The 17,981-nt window shown below is 41.8% G+C and overlaps 1 protein-coding gene across 10 annotated transcripts in view; it reads right to left on the minus strand.

Annotated features, from left to right (window-relative positions):
* The window catches only part of FGGY (FGGY carbohydrate kinase domain containing), a 411,736-nt gene that overhangs the window by 90,675 nt on the left and 303,080 nt on the right, over positions 1-17,981 (minus strand). For all 10 annotated transcript variants that reach the window (XM_060139919.1, XM_060139918.1, XM_060139916.1 and 7 more), the window contains one exon: positions 407-481. In XM_060139919.1, coding sequence (XP_059995902.1) covers positions 407-481 — 75 coding nt within the window. The remainder of the gene's footprint in view (positions 1-406; positions 482-17,981) is intronic.

The following is a 17,981-nucleotide window of genomic DNA, read 5'->3' on the forward strand; positions in this document are numbered from 1 at the left end:
TCCAAGGAAGCTTACTATTTAAAGGAACCCCAGACTGGATCCTTTTGCAAAGTGAACAATACCACGTGTTTTATAAATTTGGACCATCTTAATGCCAGCTCTCCTTAATGCAAGCATACATGGCATCTACTTCCTTGCTTCTATTTAATGAACTTAGAAGACAAATTAGATAGATGGTAAGCATGATGTTCAAAGCTTTTAACCCCTTTTAGCTTTCAGCTATGTGAGGCTACTAGTAAAGCAGGTAAAGACCTTTAGAATTTCCTTCTGCACAGACAAGCATCTATTTTTGGCAAGCTCCCTAGAATATTTGTCACAAAAGCATATGATGTATCTTGGGGAGTATGTGGTCTAAAGTTTGTTAACAGATTTAAGTCTCTTTAAAAATGGCATTAAATTGTCTTACAGCAATGGCTTGAACTGTGGCCAGGTAGAGAATGGCAAGATCATCGAGGTCCTGAGATAGTTTCAATCCGGTGACCTGCAGGGATGAAGAAAAGAAAAGAAGGAGATGGCGCCATGGTTAGAGATAGTTCCCATGAAACACGTTCAGATGTGTTTTCTTGCCGAAACAAGTTCATATGCAAATCCCCTTTTTGTAAGCTGAACGTGAAGTGACTACTGAATTGTTTAATCTCCAGACCTGGGAAAAAGTATCCCTTCTTCCCCCAAAGAAAATGCCTTGCCTTGGATTAAAGAAAAATAAAACAAATACTATAAGGAGATTTTTTTTTTTAGGAGATTGTGTTTGATATTTCTTAGCATGGAATTAAATATGTTTCTTCTTTAAAAACATTCTTTTATTACAAACACCTATTCTTTTTGGCTTATAGAGATGAACACGTAGCAGTGGCACTCTAGTAAAAGGTGATCTTATTCCTAGTTCTGCTACTGTCAGAATTCAGTGGACCAGCATCCAGGGGGTATTCAGAGTAAAATAACATGTCTACTATAAATGTGATACCTACTAGGGGATAATTTAGAATCTGTGGTTTACCAGGGAATCCCATTAGAGTCAATCGGAACCACATGCTTATACGGAGTATGTCAATTTCTGAGAGATTCCAGAACTGAACAGGATGTTGGATTTGGGTGGTTTCAAGCCTTGTTCACAGTCTCACTTTCATGTCTCCCATTCATGAAGGTGTCCGCTTGGGACATTTCTAGAGGGTGAAGACTGCTGGTTTCTTCAAGCCTAGTCTGAAGTTCGTGGGCATCAATGCCAGAGTTCACTTTAGATTTTCATTACAAAATTAATTCACGTAACATACTTTTTCTCAGGCCCTACAGTGTATATGGTCCTGAGTTCAATGAGGAGGTGACATGCAGTCTGTACTAAAATAGGAGAGCCTAGTGGTCTACCAAGGTCCCTGTCCTTCATTGCTCCAGCCCCATTTATTATTCTCTCCAGATTCCACCCCCAGCGGGGATTAAGGGGCCAGCCTTGGCCTGTTACAGGGCACAGATACCACTCCACTGCCCAAACCAGAAACCTGGGAACACTCTCCCCTGACTTTTCTCTCCCTTCCAGGATCTAATCAGTCTCCAAGTCCTATACATTTGAGCTCCAGAATCTTTTTTGAAGCCATCCCCTCTCTTTGTCCTCACTGTCACTCACCTCCTTAATCCAGGCCTCCATCGCATCCTTCCCGATTGCTAAAATAGCTCCTGATCAAACCTTCCTGTTTCTAATGGTGCTTGCTCCTCTCTACAAGGGAGCTAGTGCTTATTCTCAAATGCAAATTGATCATGTGAAAAATTCTCCCCCCTTTGCCCTCATTCTGAAGCAGAAGCACCTTCCCTGTCTTCTATGAGTGATTCTGCCCGGGGTCAGCCCTGCTTTCTTCGCCAGTGTCTAGTCTTTCCTGTCCTCACTTAGCAACTTGTGTTCCAGCTGTTCTGATTACTCATCTAAGCTGGCGGAAGGGGGTATTCCTAAATTCAGTAGTGCTACCTGCTGATAGGTTTTTTTTTTTTTTTTGGAAGATCATGGGGTCAGTCAGTGAGAATAACGGCTTTGATTTGAACACAAAGGAGCATGAGAGGTTTGAATGAGAAATCAGAAAGGAGCTCTAAAGATGCATGTTCCCCAGCCAATAACTCTGTGAAGGAACATCTCTCAGAAAGGTCCCTAGAGACCTAAATGAACAATAAGAATGTTAGAACTAGGAGAACACGAGCAACACAGATATCACAGAAGTTCATTTCACAGAGGAGAAAATAATTTGCTTAAGAGAGAGTCCAGAGGTTCATGAAGCCCAAACCTAGGTGTCCCAACAGACTGTGTTACTCACCACAGTATCTCCCATGCTTGCCACTGCGCCTGGCACATAGTGGCGCTAAGTTAATATTTGCTGAATGTGTAAGTGACACTTCAATGCTCCTTTTTCCTTCTGCACACCATTTTCTCTCCTAACATCCTATCCTTCTCTGTCATATTATACAATTATGAGAGGACAGTATTTACTACCTCAGTCCCTCATATATTCACAGAGGTGGAGGGGTATATTTCCTCCATGCCCCAAGAGAGAAAAACACTGGACCATCACTTCTAGTTGCTTACTGCATGCTCTACCCCCTCCCCCAAACTCCACTCTTACCCTTCCTCATCAGAGGAGTGGCTTGTACGAGATTGGAGTAAAAGTAGTCACCCTGTAGCTCATATGGAGCCTTCGTGTGAATTAGAAAAAGGTGCTCCCTCCAGATGGACTAAATGCAAAAGGCATCCCATCTGGAAGAGTGAATTTTAAAAAGGAGCAGAGTGGACAGGATGTCAGCCCTGCCCTATGCCCCCCTCAGCCGAACACCCCGTGTGAGCAACCAGCCCCAGGGCGTGCATTGGTCCTGGGTAAAGATCACTAGTCATAAATGGTCTCTCTTTAACTCACCTCCAAAACTGGCTTGGCCTCAACAGCATCTCTGTTAGTGGTCTGTTGGGAAAGTTGATTGGGCCACAGTTTAGAGCTCTCCTCCAGAGCCAGCCCAGAAGGTAGGCTGCCTCTGGCCTCCTATCGCTGGTCATCAATGAGATGCGAATCAAGCCATGACCCTCCACGTGGTTGGGTGTGTGTCTGCCTGGCAGACACACATCCATCTACAGGAGGGTCCCGAGTGCCAGAGGTGGATAAACTGTGATGCGGGTAGGGGAGGAATTTGACTTTTTATATAAGAGTCATTCTCCTATGGACTTGAGGATATGGGGAGGGGGAAGGGTAAGCTGTGACAAAGTGAGAGAGTGGCATGGACATATATACACTACCAAACGTAAGGTAGATAGCTAGTGGGAAGCAGCCGCATAGCACAGGGAGATCAGCTCGGTGCTTTGTGACCGACCGCCTGGAGGGGTGGGATAGGGAGGGTGGGAGGGAGGGAGATGCAAGAGGGAAGAGATATGGGAACATATGTATATGTATAACCGATTCACTTTGTTATAAAGCAGAAACTAACACACCATTGTAAAGCAATTATACTCCAATAAAGATGTAAAAAAAAAAAAAAGAGTCATTCTCCTATTAAGTTATTAGGAACCCCAGGGCTCTGTATTGACAATAACTGGCTCTGATATTCTTCTCAATTAGTAAGAACCCATAAGAGAGGAGGGGTAAAATATCACTAGATTTTGCTTCCTTAATCCCAGCAAATATTCATGAGAACTTCCCCAAAGTACTGATATTCAAGCAAAAAGATGTCAAGGGCCCTTCTCTAAATTTCTAGTGCCTTCAGAGATTCAAAATCATAGGAAGGAAAGAGAAGATAGCTTCTTGTCTTCAGAAATTGAGAATGAGATCATCAGTGTAAATGAGCACTAAATTTAACTCCTGAGCTTGCTTACTAGTAGCTATGGCAAAAGAGGGACATATAATGGATGACGTAGCCTTTCTTTTATGACAAATGAAACATACCTATGCTTCAAGAGAGACAAACTTATTCCTGGGAAGAATTTCTAGAAGGAATTTATTACATGGACCACCATATGGAAGGTATTCAGCATCCAAAGGGAATAAATAAGCAAACATGGTTCTCCCATAGCTCTTTCCAACATTCCCTCACCACTAACACCAGGGCCATGGAGTTGAAATGTGACTCAGTGAAAGACACCTCTCTAAACTGTGAAATTACTATGGTCCAGGATCCCTATTTCCCTGACATCTTACCTGATTTGCAAATGGAGACACCAGAAGGGCAGATCATCATTTGATTCTCTCTCAAGTATCAGGAATCCCAGCCCCACCCTGACAAAAATCAAATGGCAGTCAGCTTAAGAAGGAACTTTCTAAGGAGTGCCTGCCATGTGGACCACTCAGGAGGCTACAGAGGACCCTCAGGGAGCTGTCATGGTATGCAGGTGGCAGTGACCTGAGAATGTCAGGGATGTCCTGGGAGAGGTGCAGCTTTGTAACCAGCGAGAAAGTTGGGATAGGCCAGAGAAGCCTATACCCTTGGCTGAAGGCTGAATGGCTCTATCAGTAAGAAAAACTGGGAAGGAAGCATAAGTGGAAGGAATTTGTTTATAGATGTGCACGTGTCTCTTTCGAATGCTTGGGCGAGAGAGTGAAATGTGTGGGGAAGCCCCATGGAGAGTTGCAATGGTAAGCACATTTTATTTATTTTGGCTATTGTGAAAAGAGGACTGTAATAGAAAACACTCATAGTTAATATTTAGAGGTGTGTGAAAGTGGCATATGGTGGCCAAAGAGATGTGAACTGCAATGGACAATTTCAACCTCCTAGATAATGATTATAAAATGTTTATGTAAATACTATTGGGATTTCTGAGCTTAGAAGAGAAGTGTAGAGCTTAGAAGAGAACAGAAAGATGATGTGCTCTGGAGTAAGACACATGGCTTTACATCTCAACATTCCCTCTAACTGTTTGCAGGACACTGTGAGTTTTGTAACCACTCTGAGCCTCATTTTTTTTAAAAAATAGGAATAATGATACTTCAAGGTAAAATAGGAATAATAATAGGAAAAATAGGAATAATAATAAAATAGGAATATAATACTTCAAGGTGCTTCATGATTAAATGAGTTATCGTTTGGGCTTCCCTGGTGGCGCAGTGGTTGAGAACCTGCCTGACAATGCAGGGGACACGGGTTCGAGCCCTGGTCTGGGAAGATCCCACATGCTGCGGAGCAACTAGGCCCGTGAGCCACAACTACTGAGCCTGCGCATCTGGAGCCTGTGCTCCGCAACAAGAGAGGCCGCGATAGTGAGAGGCCCGCGCACCACGATGAAGAGTGGCCCCCGTATGCCACAACTAGAGAAAGCCCTCGCACAGAAACGAAGACGCAACACAGCCAAAAATAATTAATTAAAAAAAATGAGCTACCGTTTGCACGGCGCCTTACTTTTTTAGCAAGCTGTACCAAATCGACAAGACCTAGACACTTGCAGTGCTTAATAAATGTTCATTCTCCTTCCTTTTCTCTTAATAAATGTTCACTCCCTTTCTCTTGAATTGCAATGAGGGGCTCAATCCCATTCATTAATTGGGATACAGCAATAAAGGATCTCCTGCAACATGCTGTGGGTACTGTCAGGGTATTAGCGATGGGGACTGAAGACCAGTGGTAGTACAGGGTGGGGAACGTAGGGTAGAAAGTGTGCTGGCCGTCAGCATCAGGATCATAGGAGAAAGGTCTGGATGTCTAGGAGTGTGGAGAAGCAGTGTGCCCTTGATGAGCACCCAGGAATAGGACAGTGGGAGACTCACTTGCAAGGACTCCTTGGAGAAGCCTTAGTCCTTATCAACCTACACACTTCCATTTACTATGTGAACCGGAAAGACAGATGATCTACATCCTGGACTTCAGCTTAAATCCTGCTGCCACTTGGCAGCTGTGCGAATTTAGGCATATCTCTTAACTCTTTCCCGGGATCTGAGTTGAAGGCAGATTTCCTGTGATCCATCTCCTGATTTACTGAACTTTTGGTGTGCGCCCAGAATTTTGCATTTTTAACAAGGTCCTAACGCACAATAAATTATAGAAATGATTGCCCTAAACCTTGGTATTGTGAATTATATGTCCATATGCCCTGGAGTAGTTGAGATTATAAACAAATATATCAGTAATTTAGTTAGCTAAGTTTTTCCCTTCTTAGTTGTTAAAAGAATTTAAGTAGTTATATATGTTGCTAAGAAAAAAAAAAAGGCTTAGAAATAGATCTCAAGGGGTTTCTAAAGATTACAAAAGACAAGAAAACAGGATTCCCTGTCCTGAGATTTTCTAGGTCATCAGAGCTTGAGGGGGTATCCAAGGCTCAAGGGAATTGATTGAAAGTTTTTCAGAACACAAAGTGGCAAAAAAATGCTGTTTGTTTAGTCAATAATGCAGGAGGCGCTGATGACCGGATAGCAAGGAAATGAGGAGGATCAGAGAGATTTCTGGAAAACCTCTGGACAGAGGCCAGGGACTGGAGAACAGGTCTGAGATAGTCAGCAGCCTGGAAGAGAAAGGGGGACAAATTTCCCTGAAAATATTTATAGGTATCAGTATCAGGAATGGACACATTGCCGAAAACTCACCCAGAAATGGGAAATGCACATAAATGTGTTAATACAATGTCATAGGCAGAATTCTAAAGATGTTTCCCCCTCCCCCGAGGTCCCCATCCCCTGATTACTCAAACACTAATCTGGGCACTGCTGTAGAGGGACTTTGCAGGTGGAACTAGTTACGAGCCAGTTGACCTTAAAATAGGGAGATTATCCTGGATTATCCAGTTGGGCACAATGTAATCACATAAACTCTTAAAAGCAGAAGAGGAAGACAAAAGAGTCCGTCAAGAGATACAGCAGAAGAATAAAGCAGGAGAGATGAGGTAGAAGTGGAAATCAGAGACATTCAAAGCATGGGAAGGACCTGATCCACCACTGCTGGCTTTGAAGATGGAGGAAGGGGGCAGTAAACCAAGGAATGTGGGTGGCCTCTCGAAGCTGAGGATCCCTGGCTGACAGCCAGGAAACAGGCACCTCTGTCCTACAACTGCACAGAGCTGAATTTGGCCAACAACTTGAGGAAGTTTGAAAGCAGATTATTCCCAGAGCCTCCAGATAAAAGCCCCTGGTTCTGGTCTTGTGAAAGCAGGGGCAGAGAAACCAGTTGAGCCAGGTTGGGCTTCTGAACTACAGAACGGTGAGATAATAAATTTAAGCCTCTAAGTTTGTGGTATTTTATTACAGCAGAAACAGACAACTAATATACATACAACGACTGCATGATGGACTGACATTCTCCCTCACAACTTTATTCTATTGGTGAACTCTACACTGGTCCATTTGCTGTTTTCCAGATGTACCAGGCACTTCACACTTTTGTCTGCGTTGCTTCTGATGCTCTAAATCTAAGTCATTTTAACACACGTTTGCACCAGTGTAACCAAGGCTGTTTTGGTCAACCGTCCTGGTCCACACTTGCTGTCATCTAACCCTGTCTTGGACTTACACACCAACTTGGATACCATCCTTGGTCCTCTTGCCTTAATTCTTTCTCATTATTTATCTCCTGGGGTCTTCCTGGCAGATTTCCACCTGATTCGCTCCTCAGTCCTCTTTTTAAAGAGTTTTTTTTTTTTTTCTTTTTGCGGTACGCAGGCCTCTCACTGTTGTGGCCTCTCCCGTTGCAGAGCACAGTCTCCGGATGCGCAGGCCCGGTGGCCATGGCTCACGGGCCCAGCTGCTCCGCGGCATGTGGGACCTTCCTGGACGGGGGCACGAACCCATGTCCCCTGCATCGGCAGGCGGACTCTCAACCACTGCGTCACCAGGGAAGCCCTTAAAGAGTTTTTTTGATGTGGACCATTTTATAAAAGTCTTTATTGAATTTGTTACAATACTGCTTCTGTTTTTCTTGGGTTTTTTGGCCACGAGGCATGTGGGATCTTAGCTCTCTGACCAGGGATCGAACCCACACCCCCTGCACTGGAAGGTGAAGTCTTAACCACTGGACTGCCATGGAAGTCCCACTCCTCAGTCTTTTGTCATTATACACTACCTTGGGAAGGGTTCCTGTCCACAGTTCACACCACCCCTCTCACCCCCAGTTTTATTTGTTGTTTGGTGTGTACAACGAAGATAAAAAGCACTAAGAAAGAAAAGTCTGATTCTGTAATGCAAAATCATTTTTTAAAAAAATCACTAAAATGAGGGAGAAATATTTCAGACATATTGAAAACAGAGCCGAAGGAATGCCAAAAATATAAAGATCTAGTTTTTCATTTTTTTCCTCTCAGAGAATGTCAGTGACCTCGGTTTGAACTGACTGGGTTCTACTACCAGTTCTGTTCTTTTCTCCTCTGAGTAAATTACTTAGACTCTCTGACCCTCAGATTCTCCATTCCTTTCAATGCAGTAATTACACTGTCTTGCAGGGTTAGAAGGGAAGTTGGTGATGATGCTTGGAAAGCATCTACCGTGGTGTTTGGTACATCACGGTCCCTGAAAAAACAGCACGTATTACAAATCACAATACCAGCTGGTGAATTAGTTGCTTCAATAAAAAAAATACATTATCCAAAACGAGTTAAACGATACTGAGGACATTAAGCTTCATTATAGGATTCAATTTTTCATAGGGAAAAACAATATGTAAAAAATGGTACATAAAACAGCATCATATCATAACAAAAACATCAACAAACTCGTATCAAAGAGTCCATGTGTTTCCAAGGCTTAAAATATATCACTCAAAGGCTGCTTAATTGGCCCATGAGCTTCCAGCTCCATCATGCATCTCCCCACCAGAGGAAGCCACAGGGATTCAGCCCCCGACTTCTCCTGAGCTCTTGCAAATACTCATCCGAGTCACTGACTCCACCGCGTCTGACTCTGTTTAGTGATGCCTGTCTCTAGCTGGGAGTCACTCTGGGAACTGGCTAAGATCTCTTAACGCTTCTTTCCTGACTCTCTCCCAGTTTTCCACATGCACGTTGCTTTGTACTTGCTTTGAAGAACGCTTGGAACAGCACTCAACCTCTCTAGCAGTTTGAGCGGCATATGGCCTTATGTTAGAAATCACAGCTCTTCAAAGAACCAGAAAATAACTTTCCGTTCTGGGTAGTGTTGTACTTGCAAAGTGAAGCAGGAAAAACACGTTTCAACCAATTGGTGAATGTGGTGTGTTCTCGCGGCCTGATATATCTCTGAGGTAATTTATTTCTTTGAGTGGGCATTTCAGGAAAAGAACTTTTCAAAAAACACCACCATAACAAAGAGGTCATATTAATTTGAGAATAAAAACTGGTCATGTATACAAGGAGGCAAGGACTCTTTCACAACTCCTCCAGCTCTAGCTGTTTTGTAAGGTATACCAGAGTTGAGCTGCTTACTGTGTTGCTGAGGAAACTGAGGGCCAAGGACTTACATACTTAAGTAGAGAAGACTAATCTCTACACCTGTATGAAACTTGGTTCCTGTGATGGACCAAGTGATTGTTCAGCCTCTCTAGTGGATTGCTCATGGCTGGTGACCTCCGTGACTGGAAGGCCCCATTGGTCCTGGGACTAAGGTGGGCGGCTCATGATTGGCTGCCCGGGGTTCAAAGGCCATCTTGTAAACATGCAAGTAAGGGCCACTCAGCAGGAGCTACAGATTCAAAAGCAGCTGCTGTTGCTGTCTGTCTGCTGTGTGACAGTCTCTCCATTTGATTCTGACAACGACCCTGCAAGGAAGCCTGTGCCGCACCTGCTTACTGATGAGCAGACAGACCTCACAGAGCTAACCTCAGAGGTCACACAACCGGCACATTTTCAAGCCAGGATGCCAACACAGGCCTGGCTTCAAATCCTGGGCTCACTTTACTGCTTCACTAGAGTAGAAGTTATCTAACCAACCATTCAGAATAAGAACAATCACACATACACGAACTCTCTAAAACATGCAACCATTCCTGGTGTTATTTAGCTTCATCTCTTTATGTGTGACCACGTCATATTTCTTTAAAAAGCATTGTTTTGTTTCGTTTGTAAAGAACGTAGAATCGCTGGTGTTAAATGTCTTGTGACTGATTGCTATTACCCAAGCCTCTGCTTCTTTCAAACATCATATGTAAAGCCCTTACCTCTTCGTGCCTCATTTATCAAGTGGCAAGGAGAAATATTTACATTGCCGGCTACTTGGTCTAAGCATACTATTAAGTTGCCCACCCCATAACCGCCACCTCTTTTTAGCCCAGTGCTGCAGGTCAACATATGCATCACCAATGGAGAAATGAAACAGCTAGTGACATGGCAGGGAGCCAACTCTTACCAGACAAAAGAAAATGATTCTATCGGGCCTAATGGAAGGATTCCTGGGGTATGCCCTGTTCCTACTTATAAGGGTAGGCACCTAAAGCGGAAGGGTTTAGAGCCAGGTCAAACCAGGAGTGGTGATTACTTTTGAAATCTGAGTCAGTGAGGGTGGAAAGAAAAAGAGAACCATTACTGAGAAGAGACAGGGTAAGAGCTTAAATCCAAGAATCACGGTAAGGGGAAAAATGGGAGAACGAGTGAGAAGGCTGGTGGTCAAGACAGGGGAGCAGGGACTGGGCTGCGGAGTGTGGTTCAGTGTGAAACCAGGCATGATGGAACTGTGGGGACTCACATTTTACAGTCAGTGCATTCCGTGAAGTCCAGAGGTATGAGTTAAGGGAGGCTCATGAGTGTGCATCCTAAAAGTCGGGATTCCTGTTTTCATCTAAGCTCTGCTATTTCTCGGTGTTGTGACCTTGAGCAGATCACTGTTCATTCCTCACTTGACAAGTGAAGACTGAACTAACTGCTTAACCATAGGCAATTATTCAGTGCCTATCTTTGACCTAAGCACTGTTGAAATTAAAAAGAAAAGAAGCCATAGCCCCTACATACAAATTTTTTTCTAAAAAATTTAAAATATATACTATGTCTTATGACAGCTCTGATCTTATTTTCTTCAGGAAAAATTATGTGTTTTGCATTAAAACCTTCAATGCAAGTTTTAATTCTGCTTTTGTATTTTTAGCTGTCTTTATCATTTCCTTTTTCTCCCCTCATTCCATTGCCTTTCCATCTGAACTCATTTTTTTTCCTAATAAGTTTCTGCTCTCTTTCATAGAGATGTGCTTTAAAAAAAAAATCCTATTGAATATGCAAAGGAGTTTTAAAATATTTTCTTTTGGTTTCAGTAGTAAGTAATTTTTAAGAGGCCTTTCCCTTAAGTGTTCAAAATGATATTTCTTTTTCTTTGTGTGCAACATGTTTTTCCTAATGGACTCACTTTATTACCTTTTAAATTCATTTTAACAAGAGCGCTATACATATTCAGTGTTTCCCAGCATACAGTACACAATTTACTCTCAGCCCCGCTAACTGTAACTTGGATTTGCCTCTTTAGATCTATAGCTAGTTGCCAATTCCCAGAGTTCAGCAGTTTTTATTTTGTGTACCTCTGTTGCCCGGAGGTGGATCACCACTGCCCTGCTTTCTAATCCTAGGACAGAGGGTAGACATGCAAAACTACACCCCTCCTTCAAATTCACAGGGTTTCCCTATCTCTGCCCCTTTAACAGACTTTGATTCAGGGTCCTCAGAACTGCAGTGCATCACCATTCATTCTAAATCAGACTTCCAGCCCAGTTGTCTACTTGGGTTGGCAGTTTTCTAATGGATTGAAGTGAAAGGGAAGATAAGGTCCGGGTTGCGGAGGAGTTCTGGGAAATTAAACTCACTGGCTGCTTCCAAAAAGCAAAACAAAACAGAACAGAAAACCTTAACCATCAGCAGCAGAGGAGAGGGATGACTGCTCTCTTTTTAGGCTTAAAGGGACCTTGCATTTTTAAGCTAGGGACCGGAAAGTGGAGAGGTCCCAACTTTTGCAAGGCTGGTGGTTTATTTTGTTTTCATGTCAGATATTATGATTATCAAACAAGTTACATTTAGTCTTTTAGATTCTGGAAGATCTTCCCAGATTCTCTCTGAGATTGTCAATTCTAGTTTTCCGAGTTGAAAGTCATCTTAATTGTTAAAGTCAGAATGAGTTTACGCTTTTTATTTTTTTTATCTTCACAGGTATTTTCAAGTGATGCAGAGAAAGGCTGCATCAGGGTTTGCTGCCCAAATGCCACCTAAAAAAATAATTCAAAATCAGATATTTACTGAGCACCTCCTTCGGCTTGTATAGATGTCTGCATTACAGGGATCATACATTATGTACATACACACATATGCACACTCTCACACACGTACAATATTATTTCCCCCATTTTCATGTGAACTTGGAAAAGGTACAGTTTCTTTTCTTCTTGGTGTTCCCTCAGCTTGGCATAGGCCTGCACATAGTAGGTGACCCATCAGCACTTTCTGAATGGATGAATGTCTAACAAGGGTGAGAGAACAGAGGGGAGAGAAAAGAACTGGGAGAGTGTGATGCTGCTGAAGCAGAAGGAGAATAGGGAGTGGCCAGTCATTCTCTGAGAAGGCCTTTTTTTAATTACCTAGATAAAATGCTAAATGCAATCTATCACTGGTTAGACAATGATATAAAAAAAATTGTGAACATTCACACGCCATGCTCTCCTCCCTCTAGAGCACTGCACATACTATGATTCCCTTGGTCCCAGACCCCGTTCCCTATTTCACACAGTGTCAATGTCACCTCCTATTTGAAGCCTCCTATCTGAGTGCTGAGACCATGTTAGGTTATCATCTACCACACGTCTAAGGAGCGCTGGGCAGTGAGTGGCACCTGGAGTTTGACCCTGTATCCCCATTGCTTGTTTATATATTCTGCCTGCCTCTCTTCCCCGACCCCACCAAAACACTAATGCTCCTGAAAGCTGGAGTTGTGTCCAGTTACTTATATCCCCCACCAACTATAACAGGGCCTGTATTTGTTAAAATAATTAGTTAATTCATTGATGAACAAAGGCACTCATAATTCTAATAAAATGGAAACTTCTTATCTTCATTTACCCGGACATTATGACTGGTTTTAGATACTGATCATAGGGATAGTAAGAGTCAGTAGCAATCTAATTCATTTAGAATTAGCAAATTGTTCACATGTATATTTTTTCTAAGCCAACAGATGACCTCTTATTATCTCCATGTTGACTATCAATTATCAATAAGTACATATTAAGCACTTAGTATGTGCTCAGAGAAATATTTCAGGAGCCCAAAGAAAAAATCACATATGGTTCTTGCCCTACTGGGATTTTCTTGACATTCTAGATGTTACGTATTTTTTTAACTTAACATTTTATCAAGCACCTCCCTCCCTTGAAATATGCTCCATGAATGTAAGGATTATGCTTGAGCAGTACTTGCTACAAAGTAAGCACCAAATACACATTTTGTGAATGAATGCTGGAAAAAGTAGTCACATTGTAGGTTCTGGCAAAAGCGTAACATGATAAATAGATTCAGGGTGATTATTTTGATGTTATCCAAAATTGGACTGAGGGAAAGAGATTTGAACATAGATGCAAAAATCCTCAACAAAATACTAGCAAACCAAATCCAACAATACACTGAAAGGACCATACACCATGATCAAGTGGGATTTATCCCAGAGATGCAAGGAGTTTTTCAATATCCACAAATCAGTCAGTGCGATACACCACATCAACAAAATGAAGAATAAAAACCATATGAGCATCTCAATAGATGCAAAAAAATCTTTCATCAAAATTCAATACCAATTTAGGATAAAAACTCTCCAGAAAATGGGCATAGAAGGAACCTACCTCAACATAATAAGGCCATATATGACAAACTCACAGCTAACATCATACTCAACAGTGAAAAGCTGAAAGCATTTCTTCTAAGATCAGGAAAAAGATAAGGATGTGCACTCTCGCCACTTTTATTCAACATAGTTTTGGAAGTCCTAACAATGGCAATCAGAGAAGAAAAAGAAATAAAAGGAATCAACACTGAAAAAGAAGTAAAACAGTCACTGTCTGAAGATGACATGATACTATACATAGAAAATCCTAAAGAGGCTATGATAAAACTACTTAGAGCTCATCAGTGAATTTGGTAAAGTTGCAGGATACAAACTTAATATACACAAAAATCTGTTGTATTTTTATACACCAACAATGAAACATCAGAAAGAGAAATTAAGGAAACAATCCCATTTATCATCATATCAAAAAGAATAAAATACTTAGGAATAAACCTACTTAAGGAGGCAAAAGACCTGTACTCTGAAAACTATAAGATGCTGATGAAAGAAATCAAAGATGACATAAACAGATAGAAAGATATACCATGTTCTTGGACTGGAAGAATCAGTATTGTCCAAATGACTATACTACCCAAGGCACTCTACATATTTAATGCAATCCCCATCAAATTACCAATGGCAGTTTTCAGAGAACTAGAACAAAAAAATTTTAAATGTGTATAGAAACATAAAAGACTCTGAATAGCCAAAATAATCTTGAGAAAGAAGAACAGAGCTGGAGGAATCAGGCTATACTACAAAGCTACAGTCACCAAAACAGTGTGGTACTGGCACAAAAACAGAAATATAGATCAATGGAACAGGATAGAAAGCCCAGAAATAAACTCACACACCTGTGGTCAATTAATCTATGAGAAAGAAGGCAAGAATATACAATGGAGAGAAGACAGTCTCTTCAATAAGTGGTGCTGGGGAATCTGGACAGTTACATGTAAAAGAATGAAATTAGAACACTCCCTAACACCATACACAAAAATAAACTCAAAATGTATTAAAGACCTAAATGTAATGCCAGACACTGTAAAACTCTTAGTGGAAAACTTAGGCAGAACACCCTTTGACATAAATCACAGCAATATCTTTCTGGATCCACCTCCTAGAGTAGTGAAAATAAAAACAAAAATAAATAAATGGGACCTAATTAAACTTAAAAGCTTTTGCACAGCAAAGGAAGCCATAAACAAAACAAAAAGACAACCTATGGAATGGGAGAAAGTACTTGCAAACAAAGCAACCTTCAATGGATTAATCACCAAAATATACAAACAGCTCATGCAGCTCAATATCAAAAAAACAAACAACACAATCAAAAAGTGGGCAGAACATCTAAATAGACATTTCTCCAAAGAAGACATACAGATGTGCAAAAAGCATGTGAAAAGATGCCAACATTGCTAATTATTAGAGAAATGCAAATTGAAACTGCAATGAGATATCACTGCATACCAGTCAGAATGGCCTTCATCAAAAAGTCTACAAACAATAAATGCTGGAGAGGGTGTGGAGAAAAGGGGACCCTCCTACACTTTTGGTGGGAATGTAAATTGATATAGCCACTATGGAGAACAGTATGGAGGTTCCTTAAAAAACTAAAAATAGAACTACCATATGATATATATGGTATATACCTAGAGAAAACCGTAATTAGAAAAGATACATGCACGCCAATGTTCACTGCAGCACTAATTACAATAGCTAGGACATGGAAGCAACCTAAACGCCCATCAACAGATGAATGGAGAAGGAAGATGTGTTATATATATACGATGGAATATTACTCAGCCATAAAAAGAATGAAATAACGCCATTTGCAGCAACATGGATGGACCTAGAGATTATCATACTATGTGAAGTAAGTTGAAAAGAGAAAGACAAACATCATACAATATCACTTATATGTGGAATCTACAAAAATGATACAAATGAAGTTATTTACAAAACAAACAGACTCACAGACTTGGAAGACAAGCTTATGGTTACCAAAGGGGAAAGGTACGGGGGAGGCAAGATAGGAGGTTGGGATTAACACATACACACTACTATATATAAAATAATCAGCAAGGACCTACTGTACAGCACAGGGAACTCTACTCAATATTCTGTAATAACCTAAATGGGAAAAGAATCTGAAAAAGAATAGATCTATGTATATGTATAACTGAATCACTTTGTTGTATACCTGAAACTAACACAGCATTGTAAATCAACTATACTCCAATATAAAATAAAAATTTAAAAAAAAGAGAGATTTGGGGGAAATTTTTTTTTTTTTTTTTTTTTTTTTTTGCGTTACGCAAGCTTCTCACTGTTGTGGCCTCTCCCGTTGCGAAGCACAGGCTCCGGACGCGCAGGCTCAGCGGCCATGGCTCACGGGCCCAGCCGCTCCGCGGCATGCGGGATCCTCCCGGACCGGGCCACGAACCCGTGTCCCCTGCATCGGCAGGCGGATTCTCAACCACTGCGCCACCAGGGAAGCCCTGGGGAAAATTTTTAGCCCAGAATTTCCTTCCTTCTATCTTATCTAGGTCATCTTCTCCTTCCAGTGTTGTGAGGTAAATTCATCAAATGACAGCTATTCAAAGGTAAGGCTAACCCAAGGGCAGTTATTAAGGGAAATCACTGCTAAGAAACATCAGGTGATGTATAAGGTATGTTTATAAAACAACAGAACTTTTAAAAAGATAAATATACCAGCATTTTTAATACCATTGGGCATATGTCCCCGTGCAAGAAGTCTCCTTCGGTGATTACATACTTATTCATACTTATTCTAATGAGACAGTCTTAAAAGCACTCCATTGTTTCCTTTGGCATTCTAGTCTGTGTTCGGGCTACCTTTATTGGAATCCTAATGACGGTAATTCTTAAGTTTCTGGATGTCAGGGTTGGTTTTAACACAGACAAAAGCCACTAGGAAGCCATGGCACCTGCCATGCTGGATGATGAAGCTGGTACAGCAGGTATTGGCAAGGAAAGGACCCCAAAGGAAGGACTCCACATCCAAGCCCTGGACTTCAGAGCTGCAATCATTTTAAGATACAACCCTGCTTTGTTTGGGGGTCATTTTATGAACTGGTCATGCTTCTTCACTTCTTTAACATTTTAAGTGTCTCCTATATTTGGCTTTAGATATTTGTCTCTAATTAAGACATGGATTTTTGTACTCATACAAAATGTGTGCTTCCCCTAACCTCTGTTTGTACCCAGAAAGCCAGTTGCCTGAAAGTATGGCTTTCTAGCTATAGCCTGTGGCCACGTGGCCCTCTCCAGACATTCCTCTTCTGCTTCCATGGGCCAAACAGGAGGCCGAGACCATTATTTGTTGTGTGGGCCGCACTTCATGGACTCCAGACAGACATCACTTTCGCTATGTCCAATTTCTTTTCTTTCCACCATGACTCCCTTTTATTAGCAGAAGTTGCTTGTGTCAAGTAGGTAATGAAAATAAAGATTGGGTCTTTCTGTTGGCCTCATAAAAATATTTAAAATATTCTCAATAGAATTAATCACAAAGCCAAAGCCTGTTAAGTTTTGAAGTTCCTCAAGCCAGCAGGCCTGCTCCACTGTCACGCACTGCATAAACCTTGCACTGCTCATGGCCTCCATTCTAAACCCCCGCCTTGATGCACCTCACCCTCTGCTCTCCACTTCTGGACATGTGAGTTCTGAATTCATGGCCTCTTTTCTTGTTTGTGGCCTCTCCTGGCCTCTTGGAACTGTAGCTTAGCTCTTTTTCCCTAGCTTTCACATGCTTCATCCATCCTCAAACACAATTCTCTGTGTCTAAGCTATTCTTAGGCAACCGGTTTCACCTGGCCATCAGGATGTTACCTCTTAGCTTAGGTGATTGTGAGCTCTTCCACCAAGGTCATCCTGGCCCCTCCGGCCCCAAATATCTGCACTAGAAGTGACTCTGAAGGTCACTAAGAGCTGAATTTCACCACCAACGTAAGTTATTAATTTTATTTTACTTCTACCAAAGTTTATCTGAAACCCTAATAATGTTGGCATGCATTCTGAGCAGCCCTGACTCAGGGCCTAGGCAGACGGGTGGCTGCGGTAAGCTAGACCATAGGTCGTAACATTTACCACTTACTCACTCGGCAGCCTGGAGGTGGAGATGGAGAACATGACTCTTCAAACTGATGTAAATACAAAGATTACATAGGCAGGGGCTCGCGACCTCCAGCCGCTCCGTGGGACAAAGAGGCAGCAGTAGCTACATGTAAGAAATCCTGCTTCGAACGCTCTCAAGGGTGGCTCAGAAAC

This window comes from Lagenorhynchus albirostris, chromosome 2, assembly GCF_949774975.1.
Source record: "Lagenorhynchus albirostris chromosome 2, mLagAlb1.1, whole genome shotgun sequence".
Lineage (NCBI taxonomy): Eukaryota > Metazoa > Chordata > Mammalia > Artiodactyla > Delphinidae > Lagenorhynchus > Lagenorhynchus albirostris.